The sequence below is a fragment of the Thecamonas trahens genome (genome assembly GCF_000142905.1).
Source record: "Thecamonas trahens ATCC 50062 unplaced genomic scaffold supercont1.41, whole genome shotgun sequence".
NCBI classification, from domain to species: Eukaryota; order Apusomonadida; family Apusomonadidae; genus Thecamonas; species Thecamonas trahens.
The window spans coordinates 296899-317458 of record NW_013657639.1 but is presented as its reverse complement, the minus strand read 5'-3'; the positions used below and the strand labels follow the sequence as shown (position 1 = coordinate 317458).

Below are 20560 nucleotides of genomic sequence, written 5' to 3'. Positions count from 1 at the left end.
CATACCTGCGTTGCGTAAAAATGCTCTGAGGTCGATTGGTCCTTTAAGGGTTGTCATCTCCGTTGCCGATGCATGGCCGCATTTTGACCGATGTTGTTGTGTGGGAAGGATCAAAATAAGGCAGGGTTTCCCGGCTCTGTAGCGGTTTTTCCTTTCGATGCTACCCGATACAGTAATCCGCCGTAGGGGGGGGAGTGGGGACACGCTGCGGAGCTACGGCAGTGGGATAGCACGCGGCGGGAGGGTGAGGGCGAGGTGAGGGGCGGGGCGGTGGTGGGGGCATGGGGAAGAAGGATACGTACATAGTGGGCAGGAGGACGACCAGGATCGGTGAATGAAGCAGCAAAGTAGGAATAGAGCAGAGCAACAGCAAGGGAGTTGAGGAGGAGGAGGTGGAAGCGGCCCATGAGGGTGTCACTGCCAAACCATGGGATGATGATGATAAACTCAACCACGGTGTAGATGTAGCCAATGATACCAAGGGCAATGAGCTGGAACACTAGGTCATCCTTGAAGCACATACTCACTCACGCACACACACACAAACACACACACACACACACTCTCTCTCTCTCTCTCTCTTGCTCAATCTGTCTCTCACACAGTGATCGATGCCTCGGTTGCCGCTCGCTTCAAATCACCTGAATCGTCTCCGGACAGAGTCGAGTGTCGGCAACTGACGCAGGCCTCCTCCATTCGCGCTGATGCTTGCTCTTGGGCACGCCTGATGGCTGTACATCGGCGGTATCAATCGGTCTCTTGTTATGGTCGCAGGGGCGACATGCCGCCGGACTAGCGATGGTAGAGCGAGGTGGGGCCATGGAGCGGGCGCTCATAGATGTACGACTTGCGCGGCGCCGACGAGTTGAGCGGCGCGGTGCGGTAGGCGTTTGAGCCTGCGGGCGCCGACGAGAACTGGCCACGGATGCCGTGCCAGCGCATCGGAAGCTCGTGAACGGACGGGTTGCGCGAGCCAATGTCGGCTGCAGTCGTCTGGTACAGCGGGTGCTCTTCATCGCGGGTTGTCTTCCACTTCAGCGACCGGAACCGGGCCGGCGGCTCGTGGCCTGACCGCAGGAACTTGGTCGACGCCAGATAAGCCTCGTCATCCTCGCCACCAGCTGCCGGTGAGCCTGCTTCCTGCTGCAAGCTCTGAGTCTGGGCCTGAGCCTGAGCCTGGGCCTGAGCCTGGGCCTGAGCCTGGGCCTCAGCGAGAGCCTGGGCCGAGTAGTCGGCGGCCTCGCGCTGTGCGGCATACGGATCCGGGCGGCGCTCTTGAGCCCAAGAGACCGAGTTCCCAAGCCGAGCGCCACGAGTTCCACCAAGCGCCGAGCGGGCCGGGTAGCTAGATGATGCCGGCGGCGGGGAACGCGGCTGGTGGTGCTGCGGCGGGACTGCAGCGCCAAAACGGGCGGCGACGTTGGCGCGGACCTCATCGGGCATGTACTGCGGAAGACGACCGTAGCGACGCTGAACAGTCGGCCGCTGCACTTGATGCCGCGAGAGCGATGCATCACTCCCTCTCTGCGCGCCAGCCGCCGCGGCCTCCTGCGGCGGGGCGAGGATGTTGTAGCCACGACGGGCGTTAGAGGGCGAGCCGACAGGCTTGCGACGGGTGCGGTTGTGCGACTCGATCTGCGAGTAGCCCTGCGACGAAGAATCTGCCGCCACAGGGCGACCAGCCGGACGACTCTGCCATAAAGACAACGGGCGAGATGCTAGTGAGTGCCAGCGAGTGGCGGCCGAGTGGTGAGGGGCCAACGGCAGGTGGCGGCAGAGGCGGGGAGGGCGGGAAGGGTAGAGGGGGGGAAGGGGGGGAGGAGGGGAGGGGGGAAGTGTACGTACGGGTGGGAGTTCCATTTGTGTTACGGTGGTGGTGGTGGTGGTGGTGGTGGTGGTGGTGGTGGTGGTGGGTATGTGTGGGTGTGGGTGCGGTGGCTGTTCCTGTGCCTCTGGTGGTGCCTTCTGTCCTCACTCGGCCACTTGCCCTGCTTGCCACTCACTCCGCCCAAAAGGACTGGTGGCGGGAGACCAGCGTCAGTTGTTGCCGTTCACTGGCTGGCGCTCGATCACCGCCCACAAAGCGATCAATCACACTCGCCAGCCACAACCAGACACCGAGACAGACACGTCCGTCGCGGCAAGGGGTAGGGGTAAGGTCACGACTCGGCTTCATGCAGAAGGTCCAAGTGCTTAGCGAGTCGGAGCGTCGGGCGCGACGGCTACAGACGCGGTTGGAACGGGCTGAGCTGACGGCACCGGAGCAGAGTCCTCCTCGGCCTGCCAGACTGCCGCCTGGAGGTCGACTTCGCCCGCGTCGAGGTGGCCTGGCCAAGGCGACGAGGAGGTCGCCGAGACGTGTTCATGGGCCAGATCCACGTAGTAGAAGTAGCGGGAGTGGCGCAAAGGATGGTGAGAGGGCTGGTCATCGTGATGGGGAGTGGCGGGCGAGTCTGTGGCAGTGGGCCAAGCAGGCGCGAGCGCAGGCGGGCAAGGCGCTCGACGACGAGCTGCACAAGCTGACGCAGAACGTGCGGCTGTTCTCGATGCAGATGGCGGAGGAACGAGCGCTGGATGCTGCTATCCGCGACGATGCTGTCCGCCGCCGCCGTGAGGCGCGGCGCGTCCGGCGCGAGAAGGATCGCATGGCCAAGTTTGCTGCCCGCCGCCGCGACGCCCACGCCTGCCACCGGGCACGGCTCGCCAAGCTTGACTCCGAGATCGATGCCCGCCGCACTGCAGCTCGACAGGATGACGCCGCAGCACGGGCGCGGGCGGAGAAGAAAAAGCTCGCGCTGGGCGCGCGCTAGCCAAGGAGCGTGCTCGGCAGCGCGCTCGTGACGCCAAGGTCGCCATCGGCCCACATCCGCTCACCCGGCCCATCTTGCGGACGCTTGCTGACCAGGACGCTATTGGCCGCTCGGCTGCGCGCGCACGCTACGCGTCGGATCAGGCTGCGTACGCGCTGTTTCTGCAGACCGAAGCCTGGCGGGCGCCGCGGCCGGACGAACAGGAAGAGGCCGCGGTGCTGGCGGCCAAGATGAAGGAGGCCCACATCACGTTTGAGCTCGACGAGGTCGTTGACGACATCAATCTTGTAGCGCCGATCAAAGGCATCGACTCGGATGCGGTGCTCGACATCCTCGACCTGCAGTCGTCGCGCGCGGCGCAGCGGCTGCTCCTTCGTCTGCCGACTGACGGCGGCAGCCCGCTGCGGTCGGGATTGGACCCCGACCGCGGATGGGATGCACCGCTGCCGCCACCGCCGACCATCCTGCCGCCTCTTACTGATGATGCGGAGCGCTGAGGTCAATTGTCATTTACTTGTCGCATTCTCACTTGGAGCCGTGGAGTGAGTGGACGACCCCGCGGCGCGAGAGTCCCATCCGGCGGCGGACGCCTCCACTGAGCATCTTGAGGCCTCCAAGGCCCTTGCTCTCCCCAGACGGTAGCAGCGGCTTGGCACGTTTGCGCGCCGGAAGCGAGAGCGGCTTGGCCGATCCGCCCGACGGCAGCGCACGCTTGCGTGACGCTGCAGGCGCGGCCACGGGCGGCACCGGCTTCCTGGCTGATGTTCTGCGCCGCTTTGGCACCGGCTCGTCGTCGTCGTCGTCGTCGTCGTTACCATCGTCGTCATTGCCGTTGGTGGTGTATGTCTCATCGTCATTGTCGCCGCCGTCGTCGTCGTCGTCGTTGTCGTCGTCGTCGTGGTTGCTGCTTGCTGAGCGGCCGCGCCGCGATGCACGACCCTTGGGCGTGGCCTTCTTCTTGGGCGTGGCCTTCTTCTTGGGCGTGGCCTTCTTCTTGGGCGTGGCCTTCTTTCTAGGCGCGGCCTTTTTCCTGGGCGCGGCCTTTTTCCTGGGCGCGGCCTTTTTCCTCGGCGTGGCCTTCTTCTTGGGCGCAGACCTGGTTCGTCCCCGCTTCCGCGGCGGCGGCTCGAGTTCGGATGACCCGTCTCCGCCGTCGCTGTCATCACTCTCCTCGTTGTGAATGCTAAACGACGAGCTCTCGTCCTCTGACTCTGACAGCAAGGGTGGAAAGCCATCGTCGAGGTTTGGAGGTGCATAAACAGGCGCCTTACCACGTCGGGAGCGGCGTCCACGAGACGACCGCCCCTCCATGGCCTCTGCGGCCTCTGCAACGGCGATGGCCTCCGCCATGGCTTTGGCCTCGGCCTCGGCCTTTGCCTCGGCCGCAGCCTCGGCGCTCGCGGCAGTCTCATCGTCGCCGTCGCTGTTGTCTGGTTCGGGCGAGCCACGCCTGCGCTTGCGCGACGAGTTTCGCGGTGACTTGGCCTTGGCCGCAGCCTCGGCGCTCGCGGCAGTCTCATCGTCGCGGTCGCTGTTGCCTGGCTCGGGCGAGCCACGCCTGCGCTTGCGCGACGAGTTTCGCGTTGACTTGGCCTTGGCCGCAGCCTCGGCGCTCGCGGCAGTCTCATCGTCGCGGTCGCTGTTGTCTGGCTCGGGCGAGCCACGCCTGCGCTTGCGCGACGAGTTTCGCGTTGACTTGGCCTTGGCCGCAGCCTTTGTCTTCTTCGTGTCCTTCTTTGTCTTGCCAGCTCCCTTTGCCTTTGTGCCGCGCCGAGAGCGTGTGGTCTTTGGCTCAGGTTCGGGTTCGGGCTCGGGTGCCTGCTCAAGCATCGGCTCAGGTCTGGGATCGGCCTCGGGATCGGCCTCGGACACCGGCTCGACCTCGGGCACCGCCGGCTCAGCCTCGGGCACCGGCTCGACCTCGGGCACCGCCGGCTCGGCCTCGGGCACCGGCTCGACCTCGGGTACCGCCGGCTCGGCCTCGGGCACCGGCTCGACCTCGGGCACCGCCGGCTCGACCGCGGCCACCGCCGGCTCAGCCTCGGACACCGGCTCGACCTCGGGCACCAGCTCAACCTCGCCAACCAACTCAACCTCGCCCACCAACTCGATCTCGGGCCCAAGCTGCGGCTCGGACTCCAGCTCGGGTTCGGGCTGGGTCACCGGCTCGGGCTCAGGCTGGGTCACCAGGTCGACTTCCGACTCGGGATCCACCGACGCCACCACGGCCGGCACGCCCTCTTGTGAGACCGAGAGTGAGCGCCGCTGGTTCTGTGACGCTCGCTTGAGACGTGAGACCCGCCGTCCACTTGTTGGCGGCTCCTTCTCGGGGGTGGGCGGAATGCCATCCAGAGTCCTGTCGCATACCCTCGTCGCGACGTGAGTCCGAAAAAGGTCGTGTTTCTGACACCCGTCCGCCACGCCACGACCCTCCCTACCCACAGCCACGCCCTTACCGTCACCACCACGCACACACACACACACAAGCATACACACACAAGCACACCCATCATCATCCATAAACGTACGAGCTCATACCGTCCTAGCCAGGCGACGACAAGTGTGACCGCTTCGCGCTTGCGCCCTCGCCCGCCGTCGACCGTCGGCCACCGATCGGCCGCTCGCCGACGTGAACCAATCGCTCACGGCTTGATTCATTGTACAATGCAGCACGCCCGCTCCTGGCGGTGGCGGTGGGTGCGGCCTTCGGCGTACGGCCCGGGTCCGACGCTGTCAAAGTCGATGTCATGGCCGTTGCCCGCCCGCCCCGCCGCAGTGTGGGATCGTGAGCGACAGAGACCGTATTGGCTGCAGGTGTCTCGCCGGCGAGGATGACCTGGACCCTTGGCGAGAACGAGACCCGCGACTCGAGTGCCGCCAACCGATCCCGGCGCCCGCGCCGGTGCCCGGCCTTGCCCCCCACGGGCGAGGCCTGCGATGACTCGCTCGAGTCGTCCGATAGTCCAGATGTCTCCGAGGAGGACTCGGCCGGCGTTGACGCCCGGCTTGGCGTCCGCGTCGACGATCCCGACCGCCGCTTGCTCTTCTTACCCTCGCGGATCCGCGGCACCTCATCTTTGTTGACCAGCACAGGCTTGGCCGGCGACATCAAGAGCGACCGCTCAAACGTATCAAGGTCTGCGTACCGCGGGTTGTCCAGCACCTCACCAGGCGTCATCAAGTCGATCGAACCCGTGCCTGTCCCACCACCACTTCTTGATCCCGATCCCGACCTCAGCCCGGCCTTCCGTCGTCGTCTTGCCCGTCGCTTCCGTCTCTTCCGCCGCGACGAGCTCGAGCTCTGGCTGGTCGCTCCGCAGCCATCGCTGCCTGTCGTTCCCGAGCCCGAACCCGAGCCATAACCCGAGCCCGAGCCCGAGCCCGAGCCATACCCCGAGTCATACCCCGAGCCCGAGCTCGAGTCTACCGGTGACCTGTTCTCCTTGCCCCTGCCCCTGCTCCTGCCCCTGCCCTTGCCCCCGCGCACCCGCCGCCTGCTGCCACCGCGCACTTTGGCGCCTCCATCGTCAAACGACAGCCGCCGCACCACCTCCTCGCTCGAGCCGCCAGACTCGCTCGAGCTGTTCTCTGACCCGCGCATGCCTCCCCGCGCTTTCCCCTTCCGGAACAAGCCCCTTCCGCCTGCTTGTGGCTGTTGCGAGTCGAGTATCGGCCGACTTGGCGCCAATGGGAACACGCTGCTGTTCCGACACGCCGCTGACATGCTGAGACAGAGTTATTTACCCAAAGAGCGGCTAACTCTTACGGTACGGTCGTTCGGACGCGTTGTCGCGCTTCTCAAAGTGAGCAACCCGATGATGCTTGACTTCCAGGTCACCAGTAGACGATGCGCGACGCCTGCTTGGCCTGCGGCTTGAGGTAGGAGGCGCACCTGTACGTGATGGCGGCCGACACGTAGAGGTCCGCCTGAAGGATGCTCGAGTTACCGTCGCGGTGACGACCCCGACGACCGGAAGGAGAGCATGACAGAGTTGAACACAGCGGCCGGACAGGAGAGCGGGAGGACGTTGTGGATCGTCTTGCGACGGACGAGCTTGCCGGTCGGCGTGGCCGCGCAAGTGGTGGCACGCCATCTTGTTCTGGATTCTGGACGCCGCGCGCATCAACGCGTACGCGCTCTACGCTGACATGAACCCACGCCCCGCCATAGCTCGCGTGGCTTCCCTTACGCCTCATCGACGCCCTCGCCGCCAGCGCCGACGCCGCCAGCTTCGCGCCGTCGCGCAAGCGGGAGCGCACCACTGCAGCGGCTGCTTGTCATCACCACATTCCCCAACAAGCCGCTCCGCGATGCGACTGCCTCGCCTGCCGGAAGCTTCATGGTATGCGATCGCGGCCGCGGACCTATTGCGCCGCGTGTGGCGTCCATCTTTGCATCGCCGACTGTTTTCTGTTGTAACCCACCAGTGACCACGGCAGCCATCAACTCATTGCACTACTCTATTGCTGCGATGGACGTTGCGACGTCTGTGGAGCGTCGCGGAGCGCGGCTCGTGTGATGGACAAATGTGTTCATTTCGTACCGTAAAGGGCTAAACAAAGAGCCGCTTCGGCTGGCACAGCCCGCGAGGTCGCTTTGGCGTACGCACTAGCTCAATCTTGCCCGGAGCGACTTTTCCGGGCGTGATTGGGGCTGTCGGCACAGTGATGAGCTCGCTGTCTGTCCCCGAGGAATGCCGCCGCCGCTTGCGCTTACGCACTCGCCGTCGCACCCGCGTAGGATCAAGGGGGGTGAGCGGGTTCGGCATCGTCCCACCCAAACACTCGACAGTGCTCAGCATCTCGTCTGCCGCGGCCAGCCGCAGCGGTGACAGCCCGGGTACCACAAACGCAGAGCCAGGCCGCCCGCCCGGCGAGACCTCCGGCTGGACCGCCACCGCCACCTCCGCCGGCGTGCACATCGCCGCGCTTCTGCCGCACACAGGCGCGTTCTTCTTCGGCGGCTGCATGCTCATCAGCAGTTCCGTCAGCTCCGCCTCCACAAACTCGGCAAGCATGGTGACTACTTTGGTCGTGCCTGTGCCTGGCGCGGGCAGCGGCGGCTCGGCCGCGCCGTCGTCAGCCTCGACCACGGCTTCGGGCTCTACAACCGCCGCACCCAGACGCTGCTTGTAGCGCGGCATGCCCGGCGGCTTGCTTGGATCCTGCCCGAGGCAGACGCAGACAAAGACCCGCCCCGAGAGCGAGCCGCGTCGCTGAAAGTCCCACACTGCCTTGAGCACATCCGACGAGACGTCGAGTTGGGCGAGGTCTGCATGCTGCGGCACCACAAACCGTCCTGCGTACTTGAACACCTTGCCGCGCTCCAGGTGGCGCGTCCACCACTTCCGGTTCCGCGGGATGTCGAGCTTGTGGCGCGGAATATGGAAGAGCTCGGCAAAGTGGTCGACGACCTGGCACGCCTGCCAAGTCCGCGCATCGGTTCCCCCTCCCGACGCCCCGATCCGCACCGCCTTGTCGAGAATGGTGAGCACAATCTGCGACTTGTTCCGCCGGTCCTGTGCCACTTGCCGTCGCACCATGTTGTACATCGTGCTCACAAAGTTGCCCAGCACGACAGGTAACTTCAGCACGGCCTTCGCCTTCTCGCCGCTCTTGAGCGCCTCCTGGCACACCTTCATGCCATTGCCCACAGCCCGCGCCAAGAGCGTCGCCAGCAACGAAATGAGCTCGTCGACATCAAAGACATGCACTTGTCCCGGCCATGCCTCGTCCCACTTGCCGGCCTCTGGCGGCACCAGCAGCGACGCCACCGCCGCCAACGCCTTTAGGCACTCGCCCAGCTCCAGCTCCAGCGACTCGGTCTCCAGCATCCCTCTCTGCTGCAGCTGCAGCCCCGTGAGCGTCTCGGTTATCCCGCGCCGCACTAGCGCGCCAGTCGCGGACAAACGATAGCACCGCACCGCCTCAAGGTCGCCGGCGGCAATCGCGCCCGCACCAGAGTGTGCAGTCTCGACCACCCACGCCCACATCATGTAGCGCACTACCTTGCCCTTCTCCAGGAACGACATCGTCGGTGCCGCGCCGGACTTGGAAGGCGCAGACGCCGCCAGGGCCCAGTACTGTGGCGCCGACCACAGCTGCTTGGCCACCGACATCCGGATGCGATCTACCGGCTGTGCCCACATCATGTGCGAGAGATTTTTGCTCTGCTTCAGCAGTACGTCCAGCCCGCGCAGCCGCCGCTTCCGCGTCTCCTTCCGTGACAGTTCCGTCACACTGCATGCTGGCCGCAGGCCGTGGTACAACGGGCCTGCATGCAACGCCCGCACCAGCTCATCGTGCACCGTCCGCTCATCACGCGCCACGTATTCCAGCTTGCTCAGTCCACCACGCACCACCAGCGGCGACGCACTGAGTGCAGACATGTCTCCCTTCTCCGTCGCTGTTCGAGAGAAAGGTGTTCCTTGCACGCGAGCAGCTGCCCAGCGAGAAAAAAGCTCGCTCGCCACCCGTGTCACGCGTTCCACACTGGACCACAGCCCGGCACGCACCGCAAGGCTCCTCAACACCGCTGTGTGCATCAGATACCGCCCACACGCGGCAGAGTCAAAGACCACACCCTCCGCTGCACGTCCTGTGAACTGCGCTTCTCCATCTTCCATAGCTCCTCCAGTTCGACATCGAGTAGCAGCAAGTGCCTGAGTGGCAGGTTCAGAAAAAAGCCGTCATTCGGACACACTGCCGACAGCAAGAGCGGCGAGCCGGTCACGCGTGCCCGAGTGGCAGGTGCAGAAAAAAGCCGTCATTCGGACACACTGCCGACAGCAAGAGCGGCGAGCCGGTCACGCGCTGCCGATGCGTCCCATCCGGCCCCAGCGATCAGGTTGTCGACGACGTGGACAAAGGTGCTGAGGAAGAGGCGCGCAAGGCCCGCGGGCTCACCAAGTGCTCCTGCCACGTCGTCCGGCACGCCATGGTCGCTGGTGGGGTACGCCGCGAGGATGGCGGCCAAAGCGTGTCTGACCGCAGGCGAAAGATCGGCTTCGCTCACAACGCCGCCATTGAGCTCCTCGGCGGTCGCCATCCAGAACGTGAGATCGCCAGCGTAGATGAGCGCCAGCAAGTGGGTCGACGAGTACACGCCAAGCGCAAGCAATGCGCGGATCGAGTCCTCGTTGGCCGCCGAGCCTGCGAGCTCGGCCACTCCCTCGCTGCCGCCCGTGACCACCGCAGCGGCGGCAGGGCGAGTCGCCGCGGCGCTGGCATCGGCGTCCAGCCGCCGCCCGACAAGCCGCACAAGCCAGAACAGCGCCTCAGACGCCAACTGCGGCAGCATCTCCCGTAGCTTGGGCAGTCGTCCAGCGGTGCCAGCCCGCATTTCATCGCCGAGGAAGCAGCAGACAATCATGTACCGCAGAGAGCCGTTCCGCCACGCGATCGTCTCCAGCAGATCCAGGTCCAGAGCTGGCGGCAGGTCTTCAAACAGTTCGGCTCCGAGCCGAGCAGTCACTTCGGCCCGCTTCTCCACGTACGCGTCTGCAGCGGCGGCGACCTCGGCCACGATCCCGAGCGCCATGATCATAAAGTCCTCCGACGAGTCCGGGAGGCCTTCGTTGAGCGCCAAACACTCGGGTGCATACGACTTGTCGATACGTGACGCCAGCGACTTGCTCACCAGCCCATCAATCGTCGCCACCGTCCTCGCCGCCGTCCTTCCGTCCACATCTGCCGGCGCCTCGCCATTCCCCCTCTCCCTGCTTTGGTGATGCGGCAGGATGACCTTGGCCACGCTCCATGCCTTGAACACCTCCAGCACCTCGCCGCTCCCTACCACGCACTCCTGTCCTCCGCTTTTGCTCTCTTCGGTGCTGCTCATGCTGCTCTCTCTCTTCCCCTGCTTGCGACAACTGGTGTGCTCAGCAGCCACTCGGTCCGTCCGCCGCTCCCTCGACCTGCTCACTCCCGCCCATCCCCCCCAACCAGCCCACCATAGCCTCGACACATCTCCGATGCCCGCTCTACTGTGCATCTACTTCCGTCCAACCCCCCCCCCCCCCCCCCCACTCCAACCCTATCTCCTCCATCAACCCCTCATCGCCATCCTCATCTCCATCCCCACCATCACACCCGTCTCGGCAGTCCTCAACCCCCTTCTCAACCTCCCCACCTCCTCCACCACCCCTCCGATGCCCACTCCGCCACCCCTTCCCATCTCCCTACTTCCATTCCTCCATTCCCATCCAATCCGATCCCCTCTACCAGCTCACCATCGTCATCCCCATCTCCATCCCCATCTCCTCTCCCTCAGCAAGGGATCCACCCCATCCCCCCCTCTCTTCCCCTTCCCCACACCTCACTCCCTCCCCCCTGCCAATATGGACTCTATTGAGATCACATACTCGCCGGACGTGGCCTCTGCTCTGGCTGCAGGCCTCCCGGTTGTGGCCCTCGAGTCGACCATTGTGGCCCATGGTATGCCATATCCGGAGAACCTGGTGACCGCCCGCGAGGTCGAGGCGACGGTCAAGGACGCCGGTGCTGTTCCTGCTACCATTGCCATTGTCGATGGCGTGATCAAGGTCGGCCTGACGGATTCAGAGCTAGAGCGCCTTGCTGCCATGGGCCCAAAGGTGGCAAAGGTCTCCCGCCGTGATGTGGCTGCCATCGTGGCTCGGGCTGCTACAGGCGCTACAACTGTAGCAGCAACATCGCTCATCGCTGCACGTGCCGGCATTGCTGTCTTTGTCACCGGTGGTATCGGGGGTGTTCATCGCGGTGGCGAGCTCTCCATGGATGTCTCTGCTGATCTCGCTGAGCTGGCTCGGACTCCGGTGGCTGTCGTCTGCGCCGGCGCAAAGTCCATTCTCGACATTCCGCGCACTCTTGAGGTGCTGGAGACTGCGGGCGTGCCGGTTATCGGCTACGGCACAGACGAGTTCCCGGCCTTCTTTACTGCCCACTCGGGCTCGGCTGCTCCGCTGCGGATGGATTCTCCGGCCGAGATCGCCCGCATGGTTGCTGCCTCGGCCGCCCTCGGCCTCGGCGGTGGCGCCGTCATCGGCGTCCCCATTCCCGACAACGCCGCCGCTGACGGCGCCGTCATTGAGGCTGCCATCTCGCGCGCTCTTGCCGATGCCGACCACCGCGGCATCACCGGTCGCGCCCTCACCCCATTCCTCCTCGAGCGCGTCGCCCACCTCACCGGCGGCGCCTCGCTCGAGTCGAACATTGCCCTTGTCCTCAACAACGCCAAGGTCGGCGCCGCTATCGCCTGCGAGCTCGCCGCGCTCCGCGCCAAGAACTCGGCATCTGCAGCCGGCCCGTTGGTTGTCGGCGGCGCAGGCCTCGACGTCGTCGGCACCGCCGGTGAGACCGGGCTCGTCGCCGACTCGTCCGCCCCAGGCACCATCAGCTACGCGCCCGGCGGCGTTGCACTCAACATTGCGTCGGTGCTTGGCCGGCTCGGCGCGCGCCCAGCCCTACTCACCCGCATCGGCGACGATGTTCCGGCGCACGCAGTCAGCCGTCAGCTCGAGACGTGCGGTGTGGCGTCCGAGCTCGTCACGTCGGTCCCCGGTGGGCGGACTGGCTCGTACCTCGCGGTGCTCAAATCGACCGGCTCGCTCGCCTACGCCGTCGCTGACATGGCTCTGGTGGACGGCCTCGACTTTGACGCTGCCGCTGTCGAGGCCGCCTACAACGGCGCGCCGCCACCGGTCATCATCGCCGATGGCAACTGCTCGCCACGGCTTCTGCGTGCCATCGGCGCCTACGCTGCTGCTCACTCACTCCCGCTGTACTTTGAGCCGACGTCAGTGGCCAAGGCCGGCAGGCTTGGCTCGGCCGGCCCAGACTTTACCGCCGCCGTCACCTGCCTCACGCCCAACGAAGCCGAGCTCGTAGCGCTCGCGCAGTCGACGCCCGACTTTGGCGCCACAGCCTGTCCGCTGGCACACCTCTTCCGTGTCTGCCTCCGCCTCGAGTTTGTCGTGGTCAAGGCCGGCGCCCGCGGCGCACTGCTCGCCGTCCGCGACGCCAATGCCACTGACGGTTACACGTCGCTTGTCATGCCTGCCGAGCAGCTGCCGGCCTCGGCCATTGTCGACGTCACCGGCGCTGGAGACTCGCTCCTTGCAGCTTTTGTCTGGGCCATCCACACTTGCGGCGCCGAGCCAGCTCGCGCGCTGGCGCTCGGCCAGGCCGCCGCCCGCCTCACGCTCATGGCCCCGTCGGCCGTCTCGGAACACCTGACCCGCGCAGCCGTCGAGGCTGCCGCCCGCGCCTCGGCGCTCTAGGAGACGGTAAAGACCGAGCAGAGAAGCGTGCGGAAGTGATCAAAGACGGCGGGTGGGTGCTCGGGGCGAGCGCAGGCGAGACGTAAAAGTGCACCGAGCGGAGCGAGTGGTGGATGTTGCCGCGCTCGGTCAGCACGCCCTTGACCGCCTTCAGCACCGTCTCGGCCCGCTTCGTCACCGCGCTGTCCGCCAGATCCATGCCCGCCGGCAGCGAGTGGCTCAGCAGCAGAGGCAGCGAGATGGTGCACACGTCGTACCGCGCCGCCGTGTGGAGGACAGAGCGCAGGCCGGCGAGCATGGGATTCCGCCCGCGGAGCAGATCGGCGTTCCGCATGTGCATTGTGTCGAGATCGACTACAAGGTGGAACGCAAGCTGGATGCCCGCCAGATTGGAGTGGCGAGTCACAAACACGTCACCAGGTACAAGGCTCGCGCCTTCGGCCCGCGCCTGCGCGCGCACAGCCTCAACTTGCACAGACAACGAGGCAAAGTGCAGCTCGGTCGACGCTCGCGCCGCTGCCGCAAACGCACGCCCTTCGTCCGTCGCGTAGCTCAGATCGGCGTCGACGAGGACCACCACAGCTGCCAGCTGCTCCGAGTACAGCGCGAGTGCGGTCGCCGCGCGCTGCGCGATGTGGGTTACCTTGGACGACGTGTCGTACACCAGCGAAGACGCCATCGACGCCAGGCTCAGCCGAATCGAGTAGTTAGTCTTCAGCTGTGCGCCAAGGTAGATGGTGAAGCCCTCAGTGAGGTCTGGCGCCGGCGCTTCGCTCGCGTCGCTGCCCTCGGCCGGCTTGACGCTCGGCGTGCTCTCGTCCCCTCGCCTGCTCGCCACTAGCAGCGCTGACGACGACTTGACCGGCGACAGTGCCGTACGAAGTCCCGACTTGAGCCAGCCCAGCATGTTGCCACCAGAGCCGGCGCCGCTGCCGGCGCCGCTGCGCGCCGAAGCGTTTGCAGCCTGGGCGTGGCCCTCGGCCCACTTGCGCGCCACAGAGAGCTCACGGACCTGCGCCCAGGGATCGTCATCACTCTCGCTGCCGTCGTCTGACCCGTCACCATTGCGCGCTGCTGCTACCTTGCGCTCTTCGGCCAGTGCCTCGAGAAGCTCGGGCGTGGTTGCACAGTCGGTCACAAACTGGGCATACTGCACCCTCTGATGAGCCATGGCTTCGTCGATGCGAGCCTGGACCGCCGCCTCGCGAGCCGCAGCAGCCCTCGCTGCATCCACCGTCGCCATCGGATTGCCGCTCTCGCTTCCGCCACCCTCGACGCTAACCGCCCGCACAGCATCCAGCTGTGCGTTGAGCTCTGCGATCTCCTCAGCAAACGCCGTTTCCAGCCGCAGCACCGAGTCGAGGCCCACGCCGCCGCCAGCCTCGATGACAAACGCAAAGGCCTCATGCAACGGCGCCACCTCTTCGTGCTCGGTTTTCGGCTCGCACGCCAACTCGACGCTCTCGGCAACTCCGGCCGCGCCATCGCCATCTGGCTCGGCCTCGGCCCGGGCCTGGGCCTCTTGAGCCGCGCATGCCGCCGCCACCCGATCGCGAGTCAGCGCTTGCACGGCAGCGTCCTCCGCAGCCGCCAGCAGCGATGCATGCATGTACTCGGGCACGTCTAGTCGCACAAACACCGCCCGCACCGCATGATGGATCGCATCCAGACCACCGTCATGTGCATCTGGCTCGGCATGGAGATGGACCGTGTGTCCCCTCCCGTCGAGCGTGAACCTCACCGTGACCAGCATGACAGCAGGGTTGCCAGTTGTGGTGTCGCACTCGTGGTAGTTGTCGTTACTGTCTGCTGCTGTGATGGTAGTCATGTGGTTGTGCACCTACTTGCCGTCGTCCTCGTCCTCATGGCCGTGGCTATCGTCGCCAGAGTCGTCATCCCTTCCGATCGCCACCATGATCATGATCAACATCATGATCATGATCATGATCACGATCACGATCACCCCTCCCCCGCCACACCCACACACACACATATCTCTTCACCTCCTCCCCGCCACCCCCATACACACACGCTCCTTCTCCTCCTCCTCCTCCTCTGGGCGTTTGTGTTGGTTGTGTTGGCTGTGGCTCAAGTATGGCTTCGCCGTCGGCTGCGGCAAGCTCAGGCGTGGCGGTTCGTCGCTGGACTCCGCCGCCTGTGCCTGTGGCGGAAGGGCTGGCAGGTCATGATGGCGGTGCTGGCAGTGCTGGGGATGATGACGATGGTGAAAGTGTAGCAAGTGCTGGGTGTGGACAAGATGGGGCAGAACTGGCAGAACTGGCAGAGCTGCTGCGGATCGAGGGGGACTTGGCCGAGTCTGTGGCGGTCCTGCTCGGGCGCGTGCCGACGTCAACGGTGGAGCTGGTTCACGGGCCGTGGCACGACGTAGTGGCTGGATGCGAGCTTCTCGACTGGCTCGTTGAGAACGGACCGGCGGCGCTGGGTTGGGACGATGGCACGATGTGGAATCGGGCGCTGGCGTACAAGGCAGCGTGTGCTCTGGCTGGTGCTGGCTGTATTGTCCACGCGTCGGGCCGTCGGCGCTTTGCCGACGCTCGCTACTACTACCGGCTGGAGCCCCGTGCGCTGGCAAAAGGCATCAGACAAGCAGCGCAGAGCCAGGACTCGCCGCCTGTGCTGGGCGCCAGCGAGCTGGGTGCACTGTGCGCTCGGATGGCGGATGGTGGCATCGAGCTCGGGAGCCACAGCTACCATCTAACACGGTACACCGATTCGTTTACAGGCGCCGAGGCCGCCTCGTGGCTCATGGCCCAGCTGGGATGCTCACGCCACAACGCGCAGTCTGTAGGGGCCGCCATGCTCCGCGCAGGGCTCATCCGGCATGTCAACAACGCGCAGCTGTTCTCGGACCAGCCGTCGTTTGTGTACCAGTTTGCCGCCACCCCGCAGCCGGCGATGACGATGCAGCCGCAAGCAGCTCACCTGCGGTGGCATCAGCCTCCCGCGGACGCCGAGTGTATCCGTGTCCGTACTGCGCGTGGAAGGCGTTTGCCACGGCGGTCAGCCGCGAGGCCGTCCTCGAGCACATTGCGCTCTGCCGCAAGGTCGCCGACCAGGTCCTTGCTTCCCACCGCCCGCGCACCGGCTCGGCGTAGCAGGGACCTCATTCGAGCGCGCAGTGGAACTGCCGGTACGCCTCCCACGTGACGAGCGAGACTGTCGACGCGAGGTTATAGCACCGAATGTGGGTGTCGATTTGCGGAACACGAACGTGCTGCACTCCGCCGGCATCAGTCGAGTGCGGGAAGCGCTCCAGCAGGTCGCCGAGACCGGTGATCTCCGAGCCAAAGACCAGGCAGATGCGGTCGTCGTCCGGCCGGGCCGCCGTCGGCTGCGGAGCATCCGCGAAGAACGAAGTGTCAAGCAACGACGCCGGGCCGGTCTTGGTGATGAAAAACATGCGTGTGTCTGCGGCGATCGCATCCAGCGCAGCGTCATAGCTCGCGTGGTGGCTCACCTCAAGATGCTTCCAGTAGTCGAGCCCTGCCCTCCGGAGCGCCTTTTCGTCGAGCGAAAAGCCGAGGTTACCCACCAAATGCAGCGGGCAGCCCATGCCCATGGCTGTCCGCCCGACATTGCCTGTATTCTGCGGGATCTGCGGCGAGACGAGCATGATCGATGCCACCCGCCCAAACAACCCAAGCGATCGTCCTGCCATACCCATACTCGCCTACCCGCCTACCTCCACCCAGAGCACCCGCATGAGTTTGACGACATCTACCATCTACACACATCCATGGACAAGACGGACGATCAAACGACATAACATCGCTGTGTTGGCAAGACCCACCAACCCGGGCAGAACGGGCGAGTACGGGTGGCCACAAGACGATACACCCAACTGGCTACTCCTTCCATTGCCCCACCATGTCTGCTTCCAACAACGTCCTCAAGGTCCGCAAGCTCTCTGAGACCGCTGTCCTTCCCGTCCGTGGCTCACCGCTTGCTGCTGGATATGACCTCGCTTCGTATGTTGAACAAAGTTGGAGGGTATGGCGCGTACAGTGGTGTGTAGGTGGGGGGGGGGGAGGGGGGGGAGAGACGAGCGATGCGACGAATCTACCGATTGCCTTATCCCTTGAGGCTAGCGGGGCAGGAGGGAGGGGGGGGGGGAGGGCAAGGCATATCGAAGAGAGTACAACTCATGCATGTGGGGGTTGTTAATGTTGTGGTGCTTGTGTTGGAACTGGTGGTTTCCGCATGTGTGGTCAGAGCACATGATCTGGTCGTCCCGGCTCATGGCAAGGCGCTGGCCAAGACGGATCTGGCCATTGCGGTGCCTGATGGGACGTACGGTCGAATTGCGCCGCGCTCGGGTCTGGCGTGGAAGCACTTTATCGATGTGGGCGCTGGTGTCATCGATGCTGACTACCGTGGGAACGTGGGCGTGGTGCTGTACAACCACTCGGACGTCGATTTTAACATTGCCGTCGGTGATCGTGTCGCCCAGCTGGTGCTAGAGAAGATCGCGACACCCGACGTCGTCGCTGTCGACGATCTCGATGCCACTGACCGTGGCGCCGGTGGCTTTGGCTCCACCGGCGTCAGCGCCGAGGCCGAGGCCGACAAGTAGCTGGCTCGAGGGTAAAATGGGACATTCTGTGCATCGCTTCCACGCCGCCACCCCGCCACAGACCGCCACACTCTTCTCAGCCCTGCCTACCCCGCCGCAGACTCACCATGGCTGGTCGGGCCAAGTCTGTTCGCGCGTCTGGTGGCAGTGTAGGCAAGCGGAAGCGAAAGAGTACGGCTACCGTCGACGGAGACGGGGAGGCCGACTCGGCGCTGGAGGGCATGTCTGCGACGGCGTTCGGGAAGATGAAGGTTGCCAAGAAGCGCAAGCTGCTGGCACAGTTAGATCTGCATGATGAGCTCACCGACGAGTTGGAGGCAGACGTGATGGCGGCGGTGGCGTTTACGCGAGAGACCCATGGCGAGGATGTGCGGCGGATGGACGCTCGGAGCGAGCTGATAGTCTCCTTTGACGACTTTTACACCGAGTACGCCTATGTGGTGGTCGCCTCGGGCTTCCGGGCCGAGTTTGCGGCGCGAATTGTGCCTGCGCTGGTCGCCGCCGCGCCTGATGAAGCTGCCATGATAGCGCTGTTCAAGAACCGGGCCAAGATCGCCGCACTTGTCAAGGTCTACGGCATGCGGAGCGAGTGGGAGACCCTGCGGGCGAGCTTTCGCACCCCGGACGATCTCACCGTCCTTCCACGCATCGGGCCTGTGGTCAAGTTCCATCTCGCCCGCAATATTGGCCTCAAGTCGTGTGTCAAGCCCGACGTGCACATGATGGCGTATGCCGCCAAGCGCGGATGGCACTCTCCGATCGACATGGTCGAGGCGCTTGCTGCCGCCTACCACCTCCCGATCGGTACCCTCGACTTTTGTCTCTGGGTCTGGATGTCGCACGGCTTTGGTTCGGCCACCTCAAAGTGCTGCCACGGTGGGTACGAGCTGCGGTGACCTTGTTGCCGGCGTTTACCACAGCATGGGGCGAGTGATGATCGAATGGTCGTCCCACCACATCACGCCACCAGAGACCTTGGATCTGATCCATAACTCAATCAATGCTCAGTCCCAAACCTCTAATTATCTACCCACGGCGATTGCGCGAGTGATCCGAGCTGGGCGCCGAAGCCATGGCTCGTGGCATGTTCGGCAGTACTCGTGGCGAAGCGCAGAGCGCTCGCCACTTTCCGGCCATCCTCCGGCCGATGCCATGCAAAACCCAACGCCTGAGCTGTTCTCCACTAAATCATACACGTGCTACGATTGCGCGAGTGTGTCAGGCTGGGCGCGCGAGCCATGGCCCGTAGATTGGACGTCTCACCGTTTGCAGTCGGGCAGCAGTACGACAGCGGTCAGCGGTCGGCATATCGGTGGAACGCGGCACAATACCTCACCCGGCGGGCGACATGGCTGACAACCCGTTCGAGTCGTCAGGCTCGGACCACAACCCGTTCGACGAGACAGAAGACGATGCCAATCCCTTTGCAGAAGACTCGGACAACCCCTTTGAGAGCCAGACTCCGGTACGGTTGGTAGGTAGCTGGGTAGTTGCCCTTTGGCCTTCCCCCCTTCCCCCTTCCCCCTTCCCCCCTCCCCCCCCGCTCCCCTGCCGCCAGCGCGTGCCACGACTTCTTCCCCTTTGCCTCGGTTGGGTGACAACCCTTCCATGCATGCTCAATATGGAGGTTTGTGGAAGGTGCAAAATAGCGTTACGGGTCTTGGGTTGTAGCGATACTTACAAGAACGGGTGTGGTGTGCGGGCTGACTTGGGGGGGGGGGGAGGGGCGGGGATAGGCGACACGGGGTGCCGGTGGCCGACGCGCTGGTGGGCAGAGCTCTGGGAGGGCTGCAGGAGGAGCAGGAGGAGCGGTGCGGGCAGAGGTGGGACGGACAGGGACGCGGACAAAGCGGCAGCTGGAGATTGAGGCTGAGGAACTGCGTCGGCGTGAGGAAGACCTCAAGCTGCGGGAGCGGGCGCTGGCGGCTCGCGAGGCTGCACTGCCTGGCGACCGGTCGCCTAACTGGCCGCGGTGCAAGCCACTGGTCTTCCACTCGATTGAGGAGGACATTCCCGCCGCCGGGCAGCGGATGGTGCGCATGACGTACATTGGCTGGTATATTCTCGTCCTTTGCTACGTCATGAACTGGATCTCGCTCATTGCGGTCATGATCTCGAACTTTGACGGCGCGGGCAACACGGCCATGTCATTTGGCCTCGCCTGCATCATGATGATCATCGGCATCCCCATCTCGTTTGCCGGCTGGTACCGCCCCCTGTACAATGGCGCGCGGACAGGCAAGTCGTCGCTCTTTGTTTGGTTTTTCTTCGCCTTTTCGGTCCACATTCTCCTCTGCTGCTTCTGGGCGCTCGGCATTCCGTCGACCGGCTCGGCCGGCCTCATCATCGCCCTCACTGCCTACGGCAAGGATGATCCGACCTCCGGCACCCTCTGCCTCTTCACCGGCTTTGCATGGGGCATCTGCGCCGTCTGGTCCCTCCTCCGTATCTACCGCGCCCACCAGTACTACCTCTCCCGCTCCATGTCCGCCTCGTCGGCCAAGCACGAGGTGGCCACAGCAGCAGCGCGCGCCTCTGTGTAGCTAAGGCCTCTCGCCGCGAACCTGACCATCACCTGGTACCCCCGATGTGCAAGCGTAAAACCCACACATCCCTCACCTCCTCCTCCTCAACCCGCACTGCCAATGCTGTAGCCACCGCAGACCGGGCAACAATGATGGCAGCCAAGTTGCCTGCGCGGGCAAGCCAAGTGCACGCCGGTATACATTGCGGCCGAGTGCGGCCACCTCGAGGTGGTGCAGTGGCTCGTAGAGGACGGTGGCGGGTCCGCTCAACATTTTTATGGCGACGCAGGGAACACGGGCCGGACCGGTGGGACGGACAGGACGGGCAGGACGAGTGGGGCGGGCTGGACGGACAGCAAGTGCAGGGAATGG

At 64.8% G+C, this 20560-nt stretch overlaps 13 protein-coding genes across 13 annotated transcripts in view; 6 read left to right on the top strand and 7 right to left on the bottom strand.

Moving 5' to 3' along the window:
- The window catches only part of AMSG_08130 (palmitoyltransferase PFA4), a gene marked incomplete at both ends in the record, with an annotated part of 1643 nt that extends 1122 nt beyond the window's left edge, over positions 1–521 (bottom strand). The window contains one exon of the mRNA XM_013899899.1: positions 303–521. Coding sequence (XP_013755353.1) covers positions 303–521 — 219 coding nt within the window. The remainder of the gene's footprint in view (positions 1–302) is intronic.
- Positions 522–792: 271 nt separating this feature from the next.
- On the bottom strand, positions 793–1860 carry AMSG_08129 (uncharacterized protein; the record flags this gene model as incomplete). The annotated part of the gene is made up of 2 exons (XM_013899898.1): positions 793–1647; positions 1846–1860. The coding sequence occupies 2 exons, from the start codon at positions 1858–1860 to the stop codon at positions 793–795; spliced, it is 870 nt and encodes a 289-aa protein (XP_013755352.1).
- Positions 1861–2174: 314 nt separating this feature from the next.
- AMSG_08128 (uncharacterized protein) lies at positions 2175–3473 on the top strand (the record flags this gene model as incomplete). The annotated part of the gene is made up of 3 exons (XM_013899897.1): positions 2175–2268; positions 2482–2653; positions 2764–3473. The coding sequence occupies 3 exons, from the start codon at positions 2175–2177 to the stop codon at positions 3305–3307; spliced, it is 810 nt and encodes a 269-aa protein (XP_013755351.1). The 3' UTR covers positions 3308–3473.
- AMSG_08127 (uncharacterized protein) lies at positions 3303–6411 on the bottom strand (the record flags this gene model as incomplete). Its single annotated transcript, XM_013899896.1, has 2 exons — positions 3303–5166; positions 5474–6411. 2 exons carry the CDS (start codon positions 6409–6411, stop codon positions 3336–3338), a joined length of 2769 nt encoding a protein of 922 aa, XP_013755350.1. The 3' UTR covers positions 3303–3335.
- Positions 6412–7325: 914 nt separating this feature from the next.
- Positions 7326–9533, bottom strand: AMSG_08126 (uncharacterized protein). Its single transcript, XM_013899895.1, has one exon. It carries the CDS (start codon positions 9434–9436, stop codon positions 7364–7366), a length of 2073 nt encoding a protein of 690 aa, XP_013755349.1. The 5' UTR covers positions 9437–9533; the 3' UTR covers positions 7326–7363.
- Positions 9534–9576: 43 nt separating this feature from the next.
- AMSG_08125 (uncharacterized protein) lies at positions 9577–10650 on the bottom strand (the record flags this gene model as incomplete). Its single annotated transcript, XM_013899894.1, has 2 exons — positions 9577–10509; positions 10555–10650. 2 exons carry the CDS (start codon positions 10648–10650, stop codon positions 9577–9579), a joined length of 1029 nt encoding a protein of 342 aa, XP_013755348.1.
- A 499-nt stretch (positions 10651–11149) lies between these two features.
- Positions 11150–13069, top strand: AMSG_08124 (uncharacterized protein; the record flags this gene model as incomplete). Its single annotated transcript, XM_013899893.1, has 1 exon — positions 11150–13069. The coding sequence occupies one exon, from the start codon at positions 11150–11152 to the stop codon at positions 13067–13069; it is 1920 nt and encodes a 639-aa protein (XP_013755347.1).
- On the bottom strand, positions 13066–14897 carry AMSG_08123 (uncharacterized protein; the record flags this gene model as incomplete). Its single annotated transcript, XM_013899892.1, has 2 exons — positions 13066–13128; positions 13152–14897. The coding sequence occupies 2 exons, from the start codon at positions 14895–14897 to the stop codon at positions 13066–13068; spliced, it is 1809 nt and encodes a 602-aa protein (XP_013755346.1).
- Positions 14898–15163: 266 nt separating this feature from the next.
- On the top strand, positions 15164–16185 carry AMSG_08122 (uncharacterized protein; the record flags this gene model as incomplete). Its single annotated transcript, XM_013899891.1, has 2 exons — positions 15164–15954; positions 16008–16185. The coding sequence occupies 2 exons, from the start codon at positions 15164–15166 to the stop codon at positions 16183–16185; spliced, it is 969 nt and encodes a 322-aa protein (XP_013755345.1).
- AMSG_08121 (RNA methyltransferase TrmH) lies at positions 15797–16792 on the bottom strand. Its single transcript, XM_013899890.1, has one exon. It carries the CDS (start codon positions 16752–16754, stop codon positions 16194–16196), a length of 561 nt encoding a protein of 186 aa, XP_013755344.1. The 5' UTR covers positions 16755–16792; the 3' UTR covers positions 15797–16193.
- A 165-nt stretch (positions 16793–16957) lies between these two features.
- On the top strand, positions 16958–17663 carry AMSG_08120 (deoxyuridine 5'-triphosphate nucleotidohydrolase; the record flags this gene model as incomplete). The annotated part of the gene is made up of 2 exons (XM_013899889.1): positions 16958–17058; positions 17303–17663. The coding sequence occupies 2 exons, from the start codon at positions 16958–16960 to the stop codon at positions 17661–17663; spliced, it is 462 nt and encodes a 153-aa protein (XP_013755343.1).
- Positions 17664–17770: 107 nt separating this feature from the next.
- On the top strand, positions 17771–18559 carry AMSG_08119 (uncharacterized protein; the record flags this gene model as incomplete). The annotated part of the gene is made up of 2 exons (XM_013899888.1): positions 17771–17812; positions 17864–18559. 2 exons carry the CDS (start codon positions 17771–17773, stop codon positions 18557–18559), a joined length of 738 nt encoding a protein of 245 aa, XP_013755342.1.
- An 817-nt stretch (positions 18560–19376) lies between these two features.
- On the top strand, positions 19377–20281 carry AMSG_08118 (secretory carrier-associated membrane protein 3). Its single transcript, XM_013899887.1, has one exon. It carries the CDS (start codon positions 19694–19696, stop codon positions 20204–20206), a length of 513 nt encoding a protein of 170 aa, XP_013755341.1. The 5' UTR covers positions 19377–19693; the 3' UTR covers positions 20207–20281.
- The last annotated feature ends 279 nt before the right edge of the window (positions 20282–20560 follow it).